Consider the following 17,714-nt stretch of genomic DNA (forward strand, 5'->3'; position numbering starts at 1 on the left):
TTTGAAATTAAAAAAATATTGTTACCTTCCTTAAAAACAAATTCCTGTATTTCTCTGAATAAGTTTTTGTTGGCTTTTAAATGTTCCTTCAACTTTTTTTCCAGTCTTGCTAAAGGGTCCTCTACAACAGATGCCTTCTGCAACAGAATCATAAGGCTATGATCTCTTCATGTATTTACTGATTTACATACGTATGCACGAACGTATGTGTGCATCAATTTATAGTTGTTAGAAAACAGCTCAGATATAAGAAGTATCAAACATATTTATATTCAAAATTAATCATACACAAATGACATGACACACTATTCTCAGCCTCGCTCCTAATTTTACTAAGCATATGGATCCTGAGTCAAATCACAATTATGAGTATAAAGGTTATATTACCATTTATCATATACACAAGATCACAAAAATGTACGTCACATGCGGTTTATGGTGCACAGTTGCTTCAGCTTTCAAATTTTCCAGTGTTTTCAAAGGGTGAGAGGCTGATGCTAGAGTTGTGTACAGTTTAGGTTTCAAGCTGTCTAGCCCATGTAACATGCAATGGCACATACAGACTCACACACTACAGTTGTGAGCCAAGTGCAGCTTACCACACCATAGGTGGCAGGATAGTATCCAACCCACCAACTCAACAGTACACTATGCTGTGCTTGCTGGTTACAGACTAATCACTCTAGCTCACTGCATGTGCTGCAGAACATCTTATGTCTATCTGCAACATCCCAAAACTTATGGGGAGAAAATATGAGATTGTGTCATACTTGATTCCTACTGTGTGTCACTGGTTTCTTACATTGTGACTATCAGTAATTCCACACTACAAAAATGTGGTGTCTTTAACTCCATCAATGTATGATATTCTTGATATGCACTATTTGGATTTTTAATAAGTAGACTTATATGAGTCTATCCAAAGGAAAGATATTCTGCGAGTATTGTTGGTATTATATACTCTCTTCTGAGCATAAAAAGAGCTATCTATGTAGATAATGTGACTGGGTGGATATGAAAAGACTGGATAAACTGACACTAGAGTGAAGCTCAAACATTCACTGAAACTGCTGCCCACATAAAAATGTACAGTTAATTGAAATAATAATACACAAGGATAAATTCAGGGCATTGTAGAGGCATGCAGACTGAACTACAGTAGAGGCAACAGGTTGATCCAATGAGTAACTTCAGTGGGCTGAGGAAGTGACTAGTTGACAAAGCATGTCACCCCACTGGGCTGGGCCAGCAGCTTGCCCTCAGCTTCACAGTGCAGTGAGACAGCTGGGCTGGCACATGTACCATATGAGCAGGCTGCAAGACAGGGGTAGGCAGGCTGAAACCTGCACTGTGCTCGACTATCTATAGAACAAGAACATGAGCTACACTTCTGCTATTAAGCGAACTGTGTTTAAATCTTATGTTTTTGAGGAGCGTCCCATCCCTGTACACTTTTCTCTTACCTTCTCTTAATAACTTGCATTTTAGCTTCAAAAATGTACATTATTTACATCTGTTATGTTTGCCACACAGCTGCGGGGATTTAAGCACATGGATATCCTGTTTATTTCTTCCATGCTTGTGACTGGATTTTCCAAAGAATTCTAGGGTTGCTATTATTCTGTAGAATGGACCCCCCCCCCCCATCTCTCTTCAAATGTTTTACAGTAATTTATAGCTGGAATCTGGAGGGGTACTGAATATATGAGATGAACAATTTTCTCATGCAACACTAAGACTGACTGCCACATTGGTTCTATAAAATTCACTCTTCTTCACTGTGCAAATGTCAGTGAAAAGAACTGAAACAATTCTCACGCCCTGTTATTACCAGAACAAAAATTATATGGCAACTGAAACATCTGATACAAGACCCCTTTGACCGAAAGTAGCACTACACTACTAACACAAACCAGAAGGTAGACATGCCAATTCCTCTACTTCTTCACTAATACTATGATAGTTGCTCGATCAGACTACCCTGTAAATTACTTAGCCTATATACCGTGAACAGTTCAAACATTCATGCAACTCCATATCGAATTTGTTGCAGAATATTACTCAAAAATATAATTACGCAGTCGTTTCCAGTTATAACACTGGAATGTCACATTTTAGTACGGCATTTGATTTATTTGGAAGCAATTTCTTTCTTTCCTCCATTTTAAATGCTTATTCAGCCTGTGATTCCACAAATCACATACCATCAACTTACTAACTGTATTTTTCTTCAGCTACTTTCTGCATAATTTTGGTCAACTTTTAATGGAATACTTGTTTTGTGCTTATTATTTCCCTTTATGATTTCCTTCATTAGTAACACTAACTTTTGTTCTAGTTTAATCATCTCCACAACTGTCACAGTTCCAGCAATTTTTTACCCATTCTCTTTCTGCACTTCTTGGCATAAAACTATGCCAAGAAGTGTAGCAATAATGGGTAAAAAATTGCAGCAACTGTTTCTCTACAAATACGTCATACATTTCAATCATCATTCAACATTTGATTGGGCTACTTGAAGCTCCCACGTGGAAAATTTGTATTACGGGGCATCGGTTTCTTATGAATTTGTGTTTGACAGCCTGGGCACCTACGAAACATAAAAAGAAATTAGTTAGCTGGAAACACCACATTCAGATGTAATTAATACACAAACTAATGAGCTTTTAGCAAGCAGCGAGCTTCACAATGCACATTACAAGTAGGTACAGTCAATATGATGAAACCTTTGATTAGGAATTGTTTCCATAGAGGATGTGTAAAAGTGACACTAGATAGGCATATTAGGTTGAGGGGTTATTCTTCCAAGAGAGAACCCATGCTCATAAATTAATGGTTTGGGCATTGTGGAGTACTAAAGTTTCATTAGAGTGACTCCAGTGTCCTGATAATTTGGTATGGAACACATTACTAATTACCAAAGATGGACTGACAAAGCCTAAACTTTAATTTGCATATTCTGGGCTCAAATCATACTCGACAATGTACTGTGTGCCAAAAGATCTGTTGCATGCATACAGCAAGGTTGATGCAGATATGCAGCAAGACTGTACTCAGAAAGATTTCCCTTCGTGTCAACTGACACTCAAAGCAATTGAGAGAAGAGCAGAAAGTTGCATGATGGTATCAAGTTTTCAAAAAATTTTTCCATGTACATGCAGTTAATCATATTTTCTGCATTTGTTACATTTTACTGTATGTCAGTAGTACCATGTGGTACTGAGAAATCTACTGTACATACAGAAGACTTTCAGAATTCTGTATCAATTATTCTCTATTTCTATCCAATAGCAGATATCAACAACAGATGTGGGGCCATGCACACTCGAAACAAACCACTCCCAGCACTCACAAAGAGTTGCAAACACTGAACACATGTCATTCTTATGTGTGAAGAGCTGTCTGAACAACAGTTACATCCACATTCTTATATACCTGAAGATAGTAGTGGTTCAGACATCAGCTACAAGAAGATGTAATATCACAAGATTTCCAGCAGGAAGTGTGTATGAAGAGGTAAGTCGTTTTAATTGCCATAGCAGGATACTCAAAGATACCACAGAGAAACTGATCTTTAATGGCACTACAAAGTGGTATGCCATTCTTATCACTCATGGACTGACCTGGTTGCACAGGAGAGACCAATATAAGTTGAACTGCCAGCTGAATTGTGGCTAGAGTTCATAATACTGTTGTGGGCACATGTTCACAACTATTGCCTTGACTTTCTGCAGATGGTATGTGAAGGAGCCATAGATTTATTGCTGGACACAACAATGTGCAGCATTTATTGACAATCATGAACAGTTCACACACACACACACACACACACACACACACACACACACACACACACATTTATTGACAATCATGAACAGTTCACACACACACACACACACACACACACACACACACACTCTCTCTCTCTCTCTCTCTCTCTCTCTCTCTCTCTTTTTGTGGCTTTAGGGCGCACAACGTCAACGGTCATTAGCGCCCAGACTACTTTAGGAATGCACCGCGAGTCACAAGTTTAAAACAGCAACAAAACGGAGAACACGATTAAAGACAGACTGACAGGCATAGGATTAAAAAAGAAAACAGCATAATCAAATGTCCTGTGAGAGGGTTGTCAAATTGATAAAATGAAGAACGCGAGCAGCTGCTCGTGGGTCATCCGCTAAAATGGCTTCTACAGTACATGGCAGGCCAATATCGAGACGTAGGGTGTTAAAATTCGGACACGACGTTAAAATGTGGCGGACCGTCAGCAATTGCCCACATGGGCAGAACGGCGCCGGCGCAGCAGTCAGCAGATGGCGATGGCTGAACCGGCAGTGGCCAATTCGCAACCGGGCCAAAACTACCTCCTCCCGCCGAGAAGGGCGTGAGGAGGACGTCCAAGCCACGGGTAGAGCTTTCAAGGCCCGAAGCTTGTTGTCTGAAAGTGCAGCCCAATCGGCATGCCACAGCGAGACAATGCGCCGACAAATTACCCTGCTACAATCTGACGAAGGGACACCACAAGAAGCTGTCCGAGGCTGGAGGACCGCAGCCTTGGCCGCGGCATCTGCAGCTTCGTTCCCAGGGATACCGACATGGCCAGGAATCCACATAAAGCTAACCGGAGAACCGACGTCCACCAGCTGCTGAAGAGAGCGTTGGATCCGGTGCACGAAAGGGTGAACCGGGTACGGATCACCGAGGCTCTGGATAGCGCTCAGGGAATCGGAGCAGATGACATATGCAGAATGTCGGTGGCGGCAGATGTAAAGGACAGCCTGGTAGAGGGCAAAGAGCTCAGCTGTGAAGACCGAACAATGGCCATGGAGCCGATATTGGAAACTTTGTGCCCCGACAATAAAAGAACACCCGACCCCGTCATTGGTCTTAGAGCCATCTGTATAAATTAAGGTCGTATTAATGAACTTCGAACGAAGTTCGACAAAACGGGAGTGGTAGACTGAATCGGGGGTAACCTCCTTCGGGAGTGAGCAGAGGTCAAGGTGGACGCGAACCTGAGCCTGGAGCCAAGGTGGCGTGTGGCTCTCGCCCACTCGAAAGGTGGCAGGGAGTGAAAAATGAAGGTGTTGAAGGAGGCGACGAAAGCGAACTCCAGGGGGTAGCAGGGCGGAGACATACAACCCGTATTGACTGTCGAGAGAGTCATCAAAAAAGGAACGATAAGATGGGTGGTCAGGCATTGCCAGTAGCCGACAGGCATACCGACAAAGCAGTATATCGCGCCGGTAGGTGAGTGGCAACTCACCAGCGTCAGCATGAAGACTCTCGACGGGACTAGTATAAAACGCTCCGATCGCAAGTCGTAAACCCCGATGTTGTATGGAGTTGAGGCGGCGTAAGATGGATGGCCGTGCAGAGGAGTATACGAAGCTCCCATAATCCAGCTTGGAGCGGACGATCGACCGATATAGGTGAAGGAGGACGGTTCGATCCGCTCCCCACGACATACCACTGAGAACACGGAGGACATTGAGAGAACGGGTACAACGGGCAGCCAAATAAGACACATGTGGAGACCAACTAAGTTTCCTGTCAAATGTAAGACCTAAAAATTTTGTTGTCTCCACGAATCTCTCTCTCTCTCTCTCTCTCTCTCTCTCTCTTCACTGTGCAAATGTCAGTGGAAGGGGTCAATGGAAATGTCCGATTCCACAAGTCTGCTTTGACTCATGACGTAAGGGTATTGTGGTGTGTGATGAAATTACAGCATGCAGTTTATAAGTTGGTTGTGTTTGTGTGTGTGTGTGTGTGTGTGTGTGTGTGTGTGTGTTTGGGATGTCTGATCTACTTGGCAGTGCCGAAATTTGTTGATGGTAAGTAATTGTTTTTTTGGGTCTATTTTTCTTGAGCTGTAATGTTTTGTGTATTTATTGTGTATTGAATGTGTCTTAATTTACGCAAGGTTGTTTGACTTTTGAATTTTTGCATGGTTTTGTTTTTGTTTTTCATAGTTGTAGGTATTGATTTTTTCGTATCAATAGTTATGGTTGACCTATATAGGTCATGGGAAAAGACTGATTCCAATTTTCGTAGTTTTATATGTAGGTATTGGTGGTTTGGTATTGTCAGCTGTGGTCAAGCAAAATGTCTGATTCCAATTTCCATAGTTTTTGCTGTAGGCGTTGGTGTTTTGGTATAATCAGCTGCGGTTGACCTATATAGTTCAAGGGAAGTGTCCGATTCCTGTAGATATTCATTATTTTTTTCATCATTTTGTGTGTTTTGGGATCTTGGTGTTTTTTTCTGTTATATTTAGCTTGTCCCCTCCCAAAAATCCCAGTTTCCTGCAGTTGTCCTATTACTTTGATTCTATTTTGGGAGTGAGATGTTATTGTCTTATTTATACGTATTTTTGTGTTTGTTGCTGTGTGTATGTAGTGCCATTATAGGCGCCATATTGGAGATGATCAGAAAAGCCATTTCCGCCACACTGATGACGTCAGGGGTCAAAGCAGACGGGTGGAATCCGACACTTCCATAATCCCAACCGAATTCAAAGTAAGCAGCGTGGCCTATCAGCACAGGCGTGCACAAAATGAAGGCCTAAAAATTTCCACTTAAGTCTGTAGCCACAAGCCTCTCCTGCCTTCTGACACACAAAGAAATGAATCATCAGGCTTGGGATCCAGTGGTAAAGAAATCCACTGGTGGCTACTGCTGATGCACAACTAATGGGCATTGCCCCAATGGCAACGGGGATGCAAGTTTTCTGACCTGAAAAGCAGCCTGCAGTTGTTAAGCCACCATGGACCATAACAAGATATTTAAATAATTTTTAATCAGATCACATAAACCACAAACTATATGAAGAAAAATGTTATACTTTATACACTGAAATTAAACAAGCATGCCAACAGCATTTCACAATAAAAAAAGAGACATACTCAAAATTCTCTATAACAAGAGTCTTTACTACAAATGTCAGTTAGACTATTATGAACTTCCTCAAAACTTAATGTGACAGTGGTGTAAAATTTGAAGGCACTTTATACAATGTGTGTTGCACTTGTTATGCAACAATTTTACTACCATAATGTCCAACACCTTGGTAGTTACAGTTAAATTGTGAAGTGCATAACCAGTTTGATTCAGTGGTTATCATAGCAGAAAAACAGGCTGAAATGTGTCAAGATCAGTTGTAACGAAAGATACCACTTTTTATTTAAGTTTTTCCAACTTAATCTCACTTCCACCTCATGAAGAACTTTAGCATTACCTTCCCCCAAAAAGTACTAACCAGCTGTAGAACAATAAAAGATGTCAGATTTAATTTGAGGACCAGTAGAATATGGGCATATTTTAAGTACACCTCTATCTTGTTGTCATGTTTTAGGGCTTTATATGCTCGCATTGCAAAAGCAAATTTAGTTTTTAAGAACATGTCCATTCTGATGAAAACATTTTGAAAAAGTTTTCAGGAGAGACTTCCTTTTTTTTTTTACAAAAATATTCAAATTTGCCCTCAATTTGTAAACTGTTCAAAAGCAGTAGGGGAATGAAATTTTATATTCTAAAACCTTGTATTGGTGAGTTATAACTTGCAAAGTTTCAGTCAGGTTTATCCCACAATTACTTCCGGAGGTATAAAAAGCTAAACTCCACATTTTTTCAAGAGTCTTTTTTTCAGCCCACTTTGCTTCAAATGATCCATACGAAAATTGCTCAAGAAATATTTTTTTTATTGTTTTCATTAATAGAGTGCAATGAGTTGTACAAGATGGCCTAGTTTTGTCTCTTTCAAGAAAATATTGCCGGAGATGACAACATGCTCAAATTTGCTGAAAACTCAGGGCAGTACTTTACATAGCTGCACTATGGGGTCAAACAAATGACTGTCTCTGGAAATATTATACTGACCAAAGTGAAACTTTACCAATGCTCACTGGGAACATGGGCAAATGTTCACACAGAATTTCAGCAAAATCGGTGACTGCCATGTGGGAACCTTTTCCCGAAGTTAGACGACTTGGCATGGAATGGCCCTACTACTCAAAATGTAACTTTATCCCAATTTCCAGAGTTACTCAAACAAAGTCCAACTTTCCTGTTTTTCTTTTCATGTTATCTGCACAGCTCCACTGCATCACCCTTTAGGTACGAAATATTTTCTCCTGTGTTATCAGAAAGACTTCTCATTTCAGTTTTTAAGCAGACATGATGCATTTACTTGTTATAAAGTGATTGTGAGCACAGATAGTTACAAATTTTTTTTTTTAAAAAAAAGGTAATTCTGTGTCACTTTACAGCATCACAAACAAACAAAAATTCTAGTCAGTTTCAGGGTACAATGTAAAGATAGGTACCAAAAATTACACGTATGGTCCTGCAATGAAATGGCTTTTGCTTTAATCTACATACATAGCTGTGTCTCCATTTGTGTGAACAGACAAACATTTGTACATTACCTGTACACTCCAGTTGAAACATAATGGTTTGGATAGTTTAAAACAGTAAATAATTCTGTGAAAGCTTCCTTTGAATACAGTCTCTCTCCTACAGATGAAAGGAATAAAATTTCATATCAAAGATACTGGTACCAAGTACCACCATAATGTCTGTAATCAACTTGTTGTGTACAAATTCATGAACTGCAACATAAACACACTCCACAAATGGGTATGTGGATGCTGGCAATTCTTATCAACTTAAATGTAGATTTGAATAATAGTGATGTAGTAGAGGAGGCATTAAGTTGCGATGGGCACAATGAAAAAGTATGGACTTTCCGCTGTTTTGATGGAAAAAGGCATGATTGTGATGTTTCATTAGGTTAAAATTTGCTCCCCCCCCCCCCTCATCACAATAAAGACACTTAACTATGCAGCTTTTGATATGTAAATATTATGATTTTCATATTTTTGTTATTTTGAAATAGTGCTGGAGTAACGACTTCTGCATGATCTCACAACTTTACTTTTATCATACCAAAGGACATGACCACTACATAGTAACAAGATTTTTCTTAACTATCAATATTATAATTTCAAAACATCTACAACCCACTTTTAATAACATGAACTATGCTTATGCCTACTGCACTACTAACAGATGGAGGGCAGGAAAGTCACTGAATCTCAGAACTTCTGAGATAAAAAAAAAATAGTTGTTCAGTTTGGCAAGGAAGGAGAGTTTTACATCATGTCAAATTTATAATGATACACAGTTCTTTCTATTGTACCAATATGAGAGAGTAAGCCTCAGTATTTTAAATTTACAATCCACTTTTGTTTTCATTTACATGATGGTTATTTAGGCAGATTCCTACAATCCCTATATCATTTAGAAAGTGAACCCACCTTCCAAGCCTAAGCTAACGACTGTGCTACAACACTTCTCACAATAACTGTATGGGGTGCCACAGGCACTGTCATAACAGGTTGCCATGTGCGTTTCATAAAATGCCCACACCATATGAGGTCAGTATCAAGAATGTAAAGCATGGAGACATCCACCAAAGCTATAACACTGAAGTTATCAAAAAATACAAACACTGAACACATAACAAGCACATACATATCAAAGCATAAACATTTTTCATAGCAAGAACACAATGTTATTACTAATTCAATGCAATACTTACATCTGGGAAGCGCGTTCCGAGAGGTCGGTGTTGGAACAGATAATATGTCACTACAGTCCACAAACAAAAGGACACAAACACAAATGCAAAGAATTGATTTTTGCGCATGGCAATTTGTCGTCACATCATCTGAAACATAATATAAAAACCACAACCAAATTTACTTGTGAAAAAGTCGCATAAATTTCTTTGGAGGTGTCACTTGCAATTCTGATACCAACAACTAATAATGGTATGCACTACAAAACGAATTACACGAAATAAAAGAAGCCTGCTACTGACAACATAAGTATAAGCACCTAATGTACATAAATACTACATTACTTCACAGAATTATACACCAAAACAGCAACAAATCTTGATTCAAACCTTTTGCTAATGCTATATGTACAGTTTCATTTGCTACATCTTCAAGCAACATTATGCAAAGAGGATCACCACATTGATTGGGAACAAAGGTTTCAATACTTAATACAAGAAATACAACAACTAACCTTTAACGACACAAACAAGAGTTTGAGCTCTGAAGAAACTGTCGTAACAACGTTCAAGCAGGAAAGCTACAAAGTATGCATCGTGCAACATTCAATTCTTGCATGCAGTTTGTGTACGATATCCAGGATGTCAGGTTGCAAAAGTGTTTAAATTTTCTCGGAGACCTCATTTCGGTGACTGAGAATACTGCCGGTTTCAACAGATATCTTCACAACTTTCCTCTTCTTCCATTCCTTCAGCATTCGTCGTCGATCGAAAACATGTTCTGTTAACATACCCGGGTGCAATGTAACACTTTTGGGACTTTTTGACAGATCACAACTCACGTTCGAGGACAGAAAAGCGTGGTCGAAGTATCTGCACACGGTTCACTTCGGTGTTGTTGGCATATATTTCATTGAAATACAACAAACATTGTCAATTTGAAAGATTGGACGAACAACAATATTGACGGAAAGTCATGTCTCACGCAACTGCAGAAGTGAAACACGAAGTACTAAAACAGTTCCGACGCATTAAACGTTGTATAGAATAAAAGCAGGTGAAACCGAATGACAGTTACTGCTAACAAAAAACGCTGTCATCTGTTATTTCCAACTGAATACAGTGTGTAGCGCATCCTCCTTCGGTAACTATGGGCCGGAAAGATTGTACTATAGCTCAAACTTTGTCTTCCCGTTATTTATTGCCTTTGCCATATACGTGCAAATCAGCTGTGAACAGAAAAAAAATACTTACGCCTGCCAGTTTATGCGCCAAACGCGTTATTTTTCCGCGTACGCACAAAACTATAGTACGTGTGCATATCTACTGCTGACGTTTCAAAGCAGTTCATCTAAACACTAATAATATCATGCACAGATGAAGAACTTGAATAAGATCACACCGAGCGTATTTGTAAACAAGTTACCAGTGGTACCTAATATTTTGATTTATCATACGTAAACAATTTATACGCTAACGCAGAACACAATTTTTTACATTCCATATTATGTGTGCAGTAAACTTCATGATTCACCTTAATACCATTGACCTAAACATTATTCCTTATTTCAGGCGGAGCTACAACAATAATAACAACACTGCATTTTTCAGACAGATATTTACTAAAGTGTTGGGGTCTTCAGTCCGGGAACTGGATTAGCCATACGAAAAGAAAATTAATTCAGCGCACGATCCATTTTACGTTTTTCTTTTTCCATTTTACGTTTTACTTTAGCCCAAAAGCACGATATTAAAAAAAATCGGAATACCATCGGCCCACTTAATGCTACTTGCTAACTGTATAAACAAGAAAACGGATAGAAATCAAATCACATCAATATCTGTTTCATATTTTAAAAATTATGCGTGACTTGACTCAAAGTATGCCTACATGACTGATTCAAAAGTCTGCTATGAAATTGTACAAATATCTCAATAAGTTGTCTCAATGTAAGATGTGATGGTTTTAATAAATGAACACACTATTCGCCTCGTATAGGCAGGTAAAATCACAAATAGTCAATATTATTCTCTTTCTGCTGTTTGTTGAACTAGTGTAGTAGCATGCATAGCCGCCCGTAAAGCATTAGTTCCTTAACAAGGATTAGAGCTTAACGCCCCATAGACGATGCCATATTCTTTAATAATCTGCCACAGGGTTGTTTCGTACCGAGAAATGGAACCACATTCATAAAGTGCATATGCATGAGCGTTCTTGTAATCTTGTCCTCACCGTTCTACATCTACAGCCATACTCTGTAAATCACAGTGAAGTGCTTCGCAGAGGGTACGTACCATTGTACCAGTTATTAGAGCTTTTTCCTGTGCCATTCGTGCATGGAGCGCGGGAAGAATGACTGTTCAAATACCTCTGTGTGCGTTATATTGGGTTGGTGAGTAACGTTTTTCTATGAGTTCAATAAACACAACAGATACACATAATAGAGGCTTTTGTCATAAATAATATATTCTCCTTCACTATTTACAATAGTCTGCCAGTTCTGGGGTAACTTTTCGAACTGTATAAATCATGTGGTTTTGAGACAACTCGTCGAACCATGTCCGGTGCGTATTTTCATCCGGAAAGGAAGTTCCTCGAAGGTTCTTCGGTAGAGAGCGTAAAAGGTGTAAAATCTAGACGTTATCGTGAAATAGCGTCACTTCACACAGTCCTCCTGATCGTTGTTCTTGGATTGCATCAGCAATACATCTCAGTCGTTGACAATACATGTCAGCAGTGATGGTTACACCTACGGGAAGCAATTCATAGTGCACCACACCGTCGCTGTACCACCAGATGTCAAACATTACCTTCTGTGGATGCGGGTAGGTCCCTGTATGGGGAGTTGCTGCTTCGTTTGGGCTCAATCATTCCTCGCTTTTCCTTATCTTAGCATAAAGATACCAAGATACAAATGATCATATTTCATCAAATTTGCCAGTTCTGGAGTACTCTGACTAGGATCATTGTGCATTAATGCATTTAAACTATCTTCATCAAACCCCAAAGGTCTTCCTGAACATGGAGAGTCACTAATACCATAAAGATCTTCCTCAAAAGGAGAAAACAATTTTCTTGCCATACTGGATCCAATGGCATAATCCCCATACATGGCACAAATTATTCCGGCTTCTTCCACTGCTGTCACCCCTCAATTGAACTCAAACAGAAGAATATGTCGTAAATGTTCCGATATTTCCACTTGGCACTCCATTTTCTAGCTTTCACGGCTCCACTCACAATCTCAGAATGACAATATGTAAACTCAGATAGCAAGAGTGAACTACAGATAAAAGAATGGCACTAGATAAATAAACCAATAGCAACCGGAATACCAGCGTGCAAAATAAAAAACGCTAAGAACATATGTACCAAACTAATAATTAACCTTCTCCTCACAATTCCTATGGGAGCAATATGTGGGGAGTTGTAGTATATTGTCAGAGTCATCATTTAAAGCCAATTCTTGAAACTTTATAAGTAGCCTCACTTGGGATATTTGACATCTACCTTCAAGAGTCTGCCATTTCAGTTCTTTCATCATCCATGACACTCTCCCATGAGCCAAACAAACCTGCGACCATTCGTGCTGGTGTTCTCTGTATACATTCAATGTCTCCTGTTAGTCTAGTTTGGTATGGGTAGCACACACTTGAGCATTCTTCTAGGATGGGTTGCATGACTCTTCCTTACTATTCCACCTGTCAACTGAAGTTTGCCATCTGCTTTACCTATGCCTGAGCCTAGGTGGTGATTCCATTTCATATCCCTACAAAGTCTTACACTCAGGTATTGTATTAATTGACCGATTCCATCTGTGACAAATTGATACTATAGTCATAGGTATTACGTTTTTTCTAGTTTTGTGAAGTGAACAATTTTACATTTCTGAATATTTAAAGCAAGTTGCTATCTTTGGAAAATTTTACTGAATAATTGTGCCACTTCTTTGAGATGGTCCTCATTATTGATGACTTTATCATCTCCAAAACGTCTGAAGTTACTATTAATATTGTCCACAAGGTCATTAACATACATTAGGAACAGCAAGGTTTTCAATACACTTCCCTGGAGCACACACAAAGTTATATCTTACATCTGCGATGACTCTCCATCCAACATAACATGCCGTGTCCTCCCTAGCAAGAAATTCTCAATCACAATCCGAATTTTGTTTGATACCATATACAGTCGTACTTTTTATAATAAGTGTAGATGTGGTACTGAGCCAAATGTTTTTCGGCAGTCGAGAAATACTGCATCTACCTGACTTCTTTGATCCATGGCTTCCAGTATGCCATGTGAAAAAAGTGCGAGTTGGGCACCATATGATCGATGTTTTCGATTACCATGCTGGTTGGTACGGATAAGGTCTCCTGTTCGAAGTAATGCATCATGTTTGAGCTCAGAATATGTTTTCAGATTCTACAAAAAACTTATGTCAAGGATACTGGACAGTATTTTTGCAGATCGCTTCTGCTACCCTTCTTGTAGATAAGATAGTGTTTAAAAAAAGTGTCAAATACTTTGAGAGATGGTAGTACTCATCAAAACAAGAAAAATAAGTCTAGTGAACATGGGACTGGAAATGCATACTTTCCGAGATAAACGCGTGTTTATAGGAAGGATTGCGCGACTCTTAGTTGTGGATATTAGCATAATCGTTGCATTGGCGCTCTGTCAAATGTGTCAGCAGGGTACTATGATGTCTTATTCACAGTGTTGCACCTACCATTAGGTGGCCTGCAGTCAGCTGTGTGGTTTGAGTCGTGTTGTAGGCTACATTAGTTTTCGTCGTGTTTTTGTACCTTATTGTACAGTACTATCAATCCTTGGTACATATTATGGCATTTTACCTTCTCCTAAACACGGATTCACTTATGTGTTTACTGTTATTGCGCTGATTGTACGTATAAATGGTGTGGTGCACATACATTTTCTCTCTTCCCCTACTTGTTAGCAATGGAAGCGTACTACTTAAAAAGTGAAATGGTGAATTTGATATTCTGCTATGGTTAAGCAAATGAACATAGCCTGCGAGTCCATGCCCTCTACGCTGAAAATAACCCACAGTGCAGGTTGTCCTCGGATAAGCTGTTTGGCAGACTTTTCCAGCGTCTGAGGGACACAGGTACCCTTACACCTCAGAAGACTGACAGAAGAAGGCCCACACAGTCCGCACACCTGACATGGAGGAGCATGTGCTACGTTCAGTGGAAGGTAACCTGAGGACCAGTGTGCGATGAGCAGCAAAATATGAGTCTCAATCTCTTATGTGGAGTAGCTTCACGAACAATTCTTCTTATTTCAGGAACAGCATGTAGAAAGCTGCATTAGGATGTTCAAGTAATACATACTGTGAAGACATCGCTATTTTGCGATATATATATATATATATATATATATATATATATATATATATATATATATATATATATATCTTGTTTTTCCCCGTCTGTTCATATATCTTTGATGTTGCAGCGCATTTTTTCTTTTGTCCTGTAATATAGAGATAAAAGTTGTTTTCTAGATGTAATATGTAACTGGAAATTATTTCTTTTTTGTAAGTAGATAAATATGTTTACAGTTTATTGATTGTGGAAAGCTTTAATTTTTTTCTGTTTATCATTTACTGTAATAAGGTTGGTAGAAAATAGTTGTGTGAAGATATATGTAATTTACTTTGATGTTGTATAAACTGTGGGCGAGAGTATTTAGAAAGAGAGAGAGCAATATCGATAGTCGATCCAACAAAGGGTGTTGTGTATTGTTGGGTAGCTAGGGAGGCGGACACATGTTTTACTGTGGGAGTTGTGACTTTTACGAACTGGTGAAGATTGAGTTTAGTGGCAAGCAATGTACGTTTTGAATGACTGATTTATACCAGTAAGTGATATGATAATAGTGAGTGTAGAAACTGGGCGAAGTAAATACTGAGACTGTGCCGTGAGACGAAGTAACTATGACAATGCAACCGAGAATGGGCGGTATTGTAGCTTTGTGTCTGTGAATTGAACTGCACTTGTATTTTGACTGTGTTTTCGTACACTCAAGTGCTGTGAACTTACATATTTATTCGCGTTTCGATGAACTGTCGGACGCCTATAATCAGTAAGAGTCGTTATGAAGTTATGCGAACTGTCTATTGTGAGTGAGTACATTCCCGCCCAGGACGGTTTTTTTCGCGATCGCGGCAGTCATAATACGAATTGACTTTCTATAGAATTCTCCGTCGGCAAGTTTTATAAACTGTGTGTGGCATAAGTAAACTTAAATTGTGTGTGCCAGAAACATTAATACTGTGCACATACAGACATCTGTAACAACAATTACATCGACCAACCTGTGGCCTGCAAAACGCCACTGTAATCAGATTTGCAGCTTAATGAATACCACCGCCCGCCCGATTACGAGGAAAAATCATCAGGTGCAATCACACGACCGTGGGAGCAGATCCCAGCGTTTCACCAGGACCAGCCAGCTGCCGTCGATATCGCGACCATCGTCACAACACACAACATAAGATTTAAAAGCAGCGCTCTCCTCTCAAAGACCCAAAATTATTGCTAACAATTTTAATTTCCTTTTGGCTGACATACACGTAACATTTGTCTTCCTTAGAATAAAAGTGTTCCCCACGAAGTGGTGTGTGCTATGTAGACATTGTTGACTTTCATTAGCAGTAGCCATTTCCCTTTTAATTATTTCCATTTTTATTTTCTTTTACATTTTAAATCCGCTGCCGCTGCATGTGTATTTTTTTATAACTTTTGGAGGGTATGTGTGTAAATTCGTGTGCTGTAGCATTTACCAGAAGTATTGTAATGCTTTGCTACTTGGACAAGGGCGCCCGCCATTAATTTCTTAAACGTCGACCAATGACAATGAAGCTCGCTTGCTATTCGTGCTAACATAATATAGTGGGTAATTCAAAGGTGGGTAGCTGTCAAACCACACGGGTTGTGATTACTTTGAATGAGAGTCGTGTAAAATTGTGGGTTCATCACTCAACTTTGGTATTCTTTTGTTTATTGATGTTAGAAACAATTTTTTGTCAGTGTCCTTAAATATTATTTAATATAGTTATTCTATGCTAAACTGGGATAAATGCACGGTCAGATATTGTGTTGGGAAGTAAAATTTGGAGAAACGTCTATTTAGATACGACTTGATTTGGACTGCATTAGTTAACACGGTACTTTTCGGGTATTTTGGCGATACTTAGTGACAGGGTAGAATCGCAGTCGTCACAATACTTATAGGGATGTCATGTCACCTACATGGGCAGAAATCGCAATGGGCATACTGTAGAGTTCAGTCATGCACCAGTTACTTCCCTAGACCTATGTCGATGACCTACTACGGTATTTTATTTTAATCAAGAAGCAAAATTAATTTTCTTTGCAGCTGATACAATCATTATCGTCAGTTCCAGCAAAGAACCACCCACAAAGAGAACGTAACATTCATTTTAATTCGTGAGCAGTTCAAGTTGTCATAATGTGGTTTCTGGCAAATTATAGAACACTGTGGGGCATACAATTTTGTTCATTAATTAAAGGAGATATTATGTCTCAGGTAACTCATACTGTGTGTACAGCAGGCTACTGACTGGTTTATAATTGATTCCTTATATTTAATCTGTACAGAATGGGTTATTAAAGAGAAACAAGTTAAATCACGATTGGGTCAGTTACATGCTGGAAGACTAATAAAGATTTTGTTACATTTGAAAACACTTCTGCTCGCTGCCAGACATTTTGTTTCAGTTGGCAAATTAACAGTTTTATAGCTGTGAATTTCTCCCTATTCTGTGTCAAACTGGATACAGTAAAGGGAAATGCAGAACATTTTTCCTTCAAGTAAAGTATTGTATTTTGACTCTTACTCTGTAAATGTACTGTGTGGCTGTGATTAGTGTTCTCAGTTTCTTAAACAAATGCCAACAATCTTTTCTTGTATAAACATGTACCACAGCATAGATTTTATCATCAATATGATCTATTGCCTATGGATCACATTAATACATAAATCGAAAATCTTTGGTTCACCTCTCTTTCACTTTCAGACCCCCAGAGATTCCCCTACAAACCCTTCGAAGTTTACAGATTATGTTGGATAGTGGATTAGGAA

At 39.0% G+C, this 17,714-nt stretch overlaps 1 protein-coding gene across 2 annotated transcripts in view; it reads right to left on the bottom strand.

The window, feature by feature from the left end:
* LOC126248479 (alpha-1,3-mannosyl-glycoprotein 2-beta-N-acetylglucosaminyltransferase) overlaps window positions 1-10,932 on the bottom strand; it is a 101,718-nt gene extending 90,786 nt beyond the window's left edge. Inside the window, exons 1-3 of one of the 2 annotated variants that reach the window (XM_049949497.1) lie at window positions 10,835-10,932; window positions 9,602-9,730; window positions 26-137 (exon numbers count right to left, since the gene is read on the bottom strand). In XM_049949497.1, the coding sequence (XP_049805454.1) occupies window positions 26-137; window positions 9,602-9,709 (220 nt within the window). In that variant the 5' untranslated portion in view covers window positions 9,710-9,730; window positions 10,835-10,932. Of the gene's footprint in view, window positions 1-25; window positions 138-9,601; window positions 9,731-10,095; window positions 10,765-10,834 lie in introns of those variants that run through there. The other variant, XM_049949498.1, reaches the window with a different exon arrangement.
* Between the last annotated feature and the right edge of the window lie 6,782 nt (window positions 10,933-17,714).

This window comes from Schistocerca nitens, chromosome 3 (genome assembly GCF_023898315.1).
Source record: "Schistocerca nitens isolate TAMUIC-IGC-003100 chromosome 3, iqSchNite1.1, whole genome shotgun sequence".
Taxonomy (NCBI): domain Eukaryota; kingdom Metazoa; phylum Arthropoda; class Insecta; order Orthoptera; family Acrididae; genus Schistocerca; species Schistocerca nitens.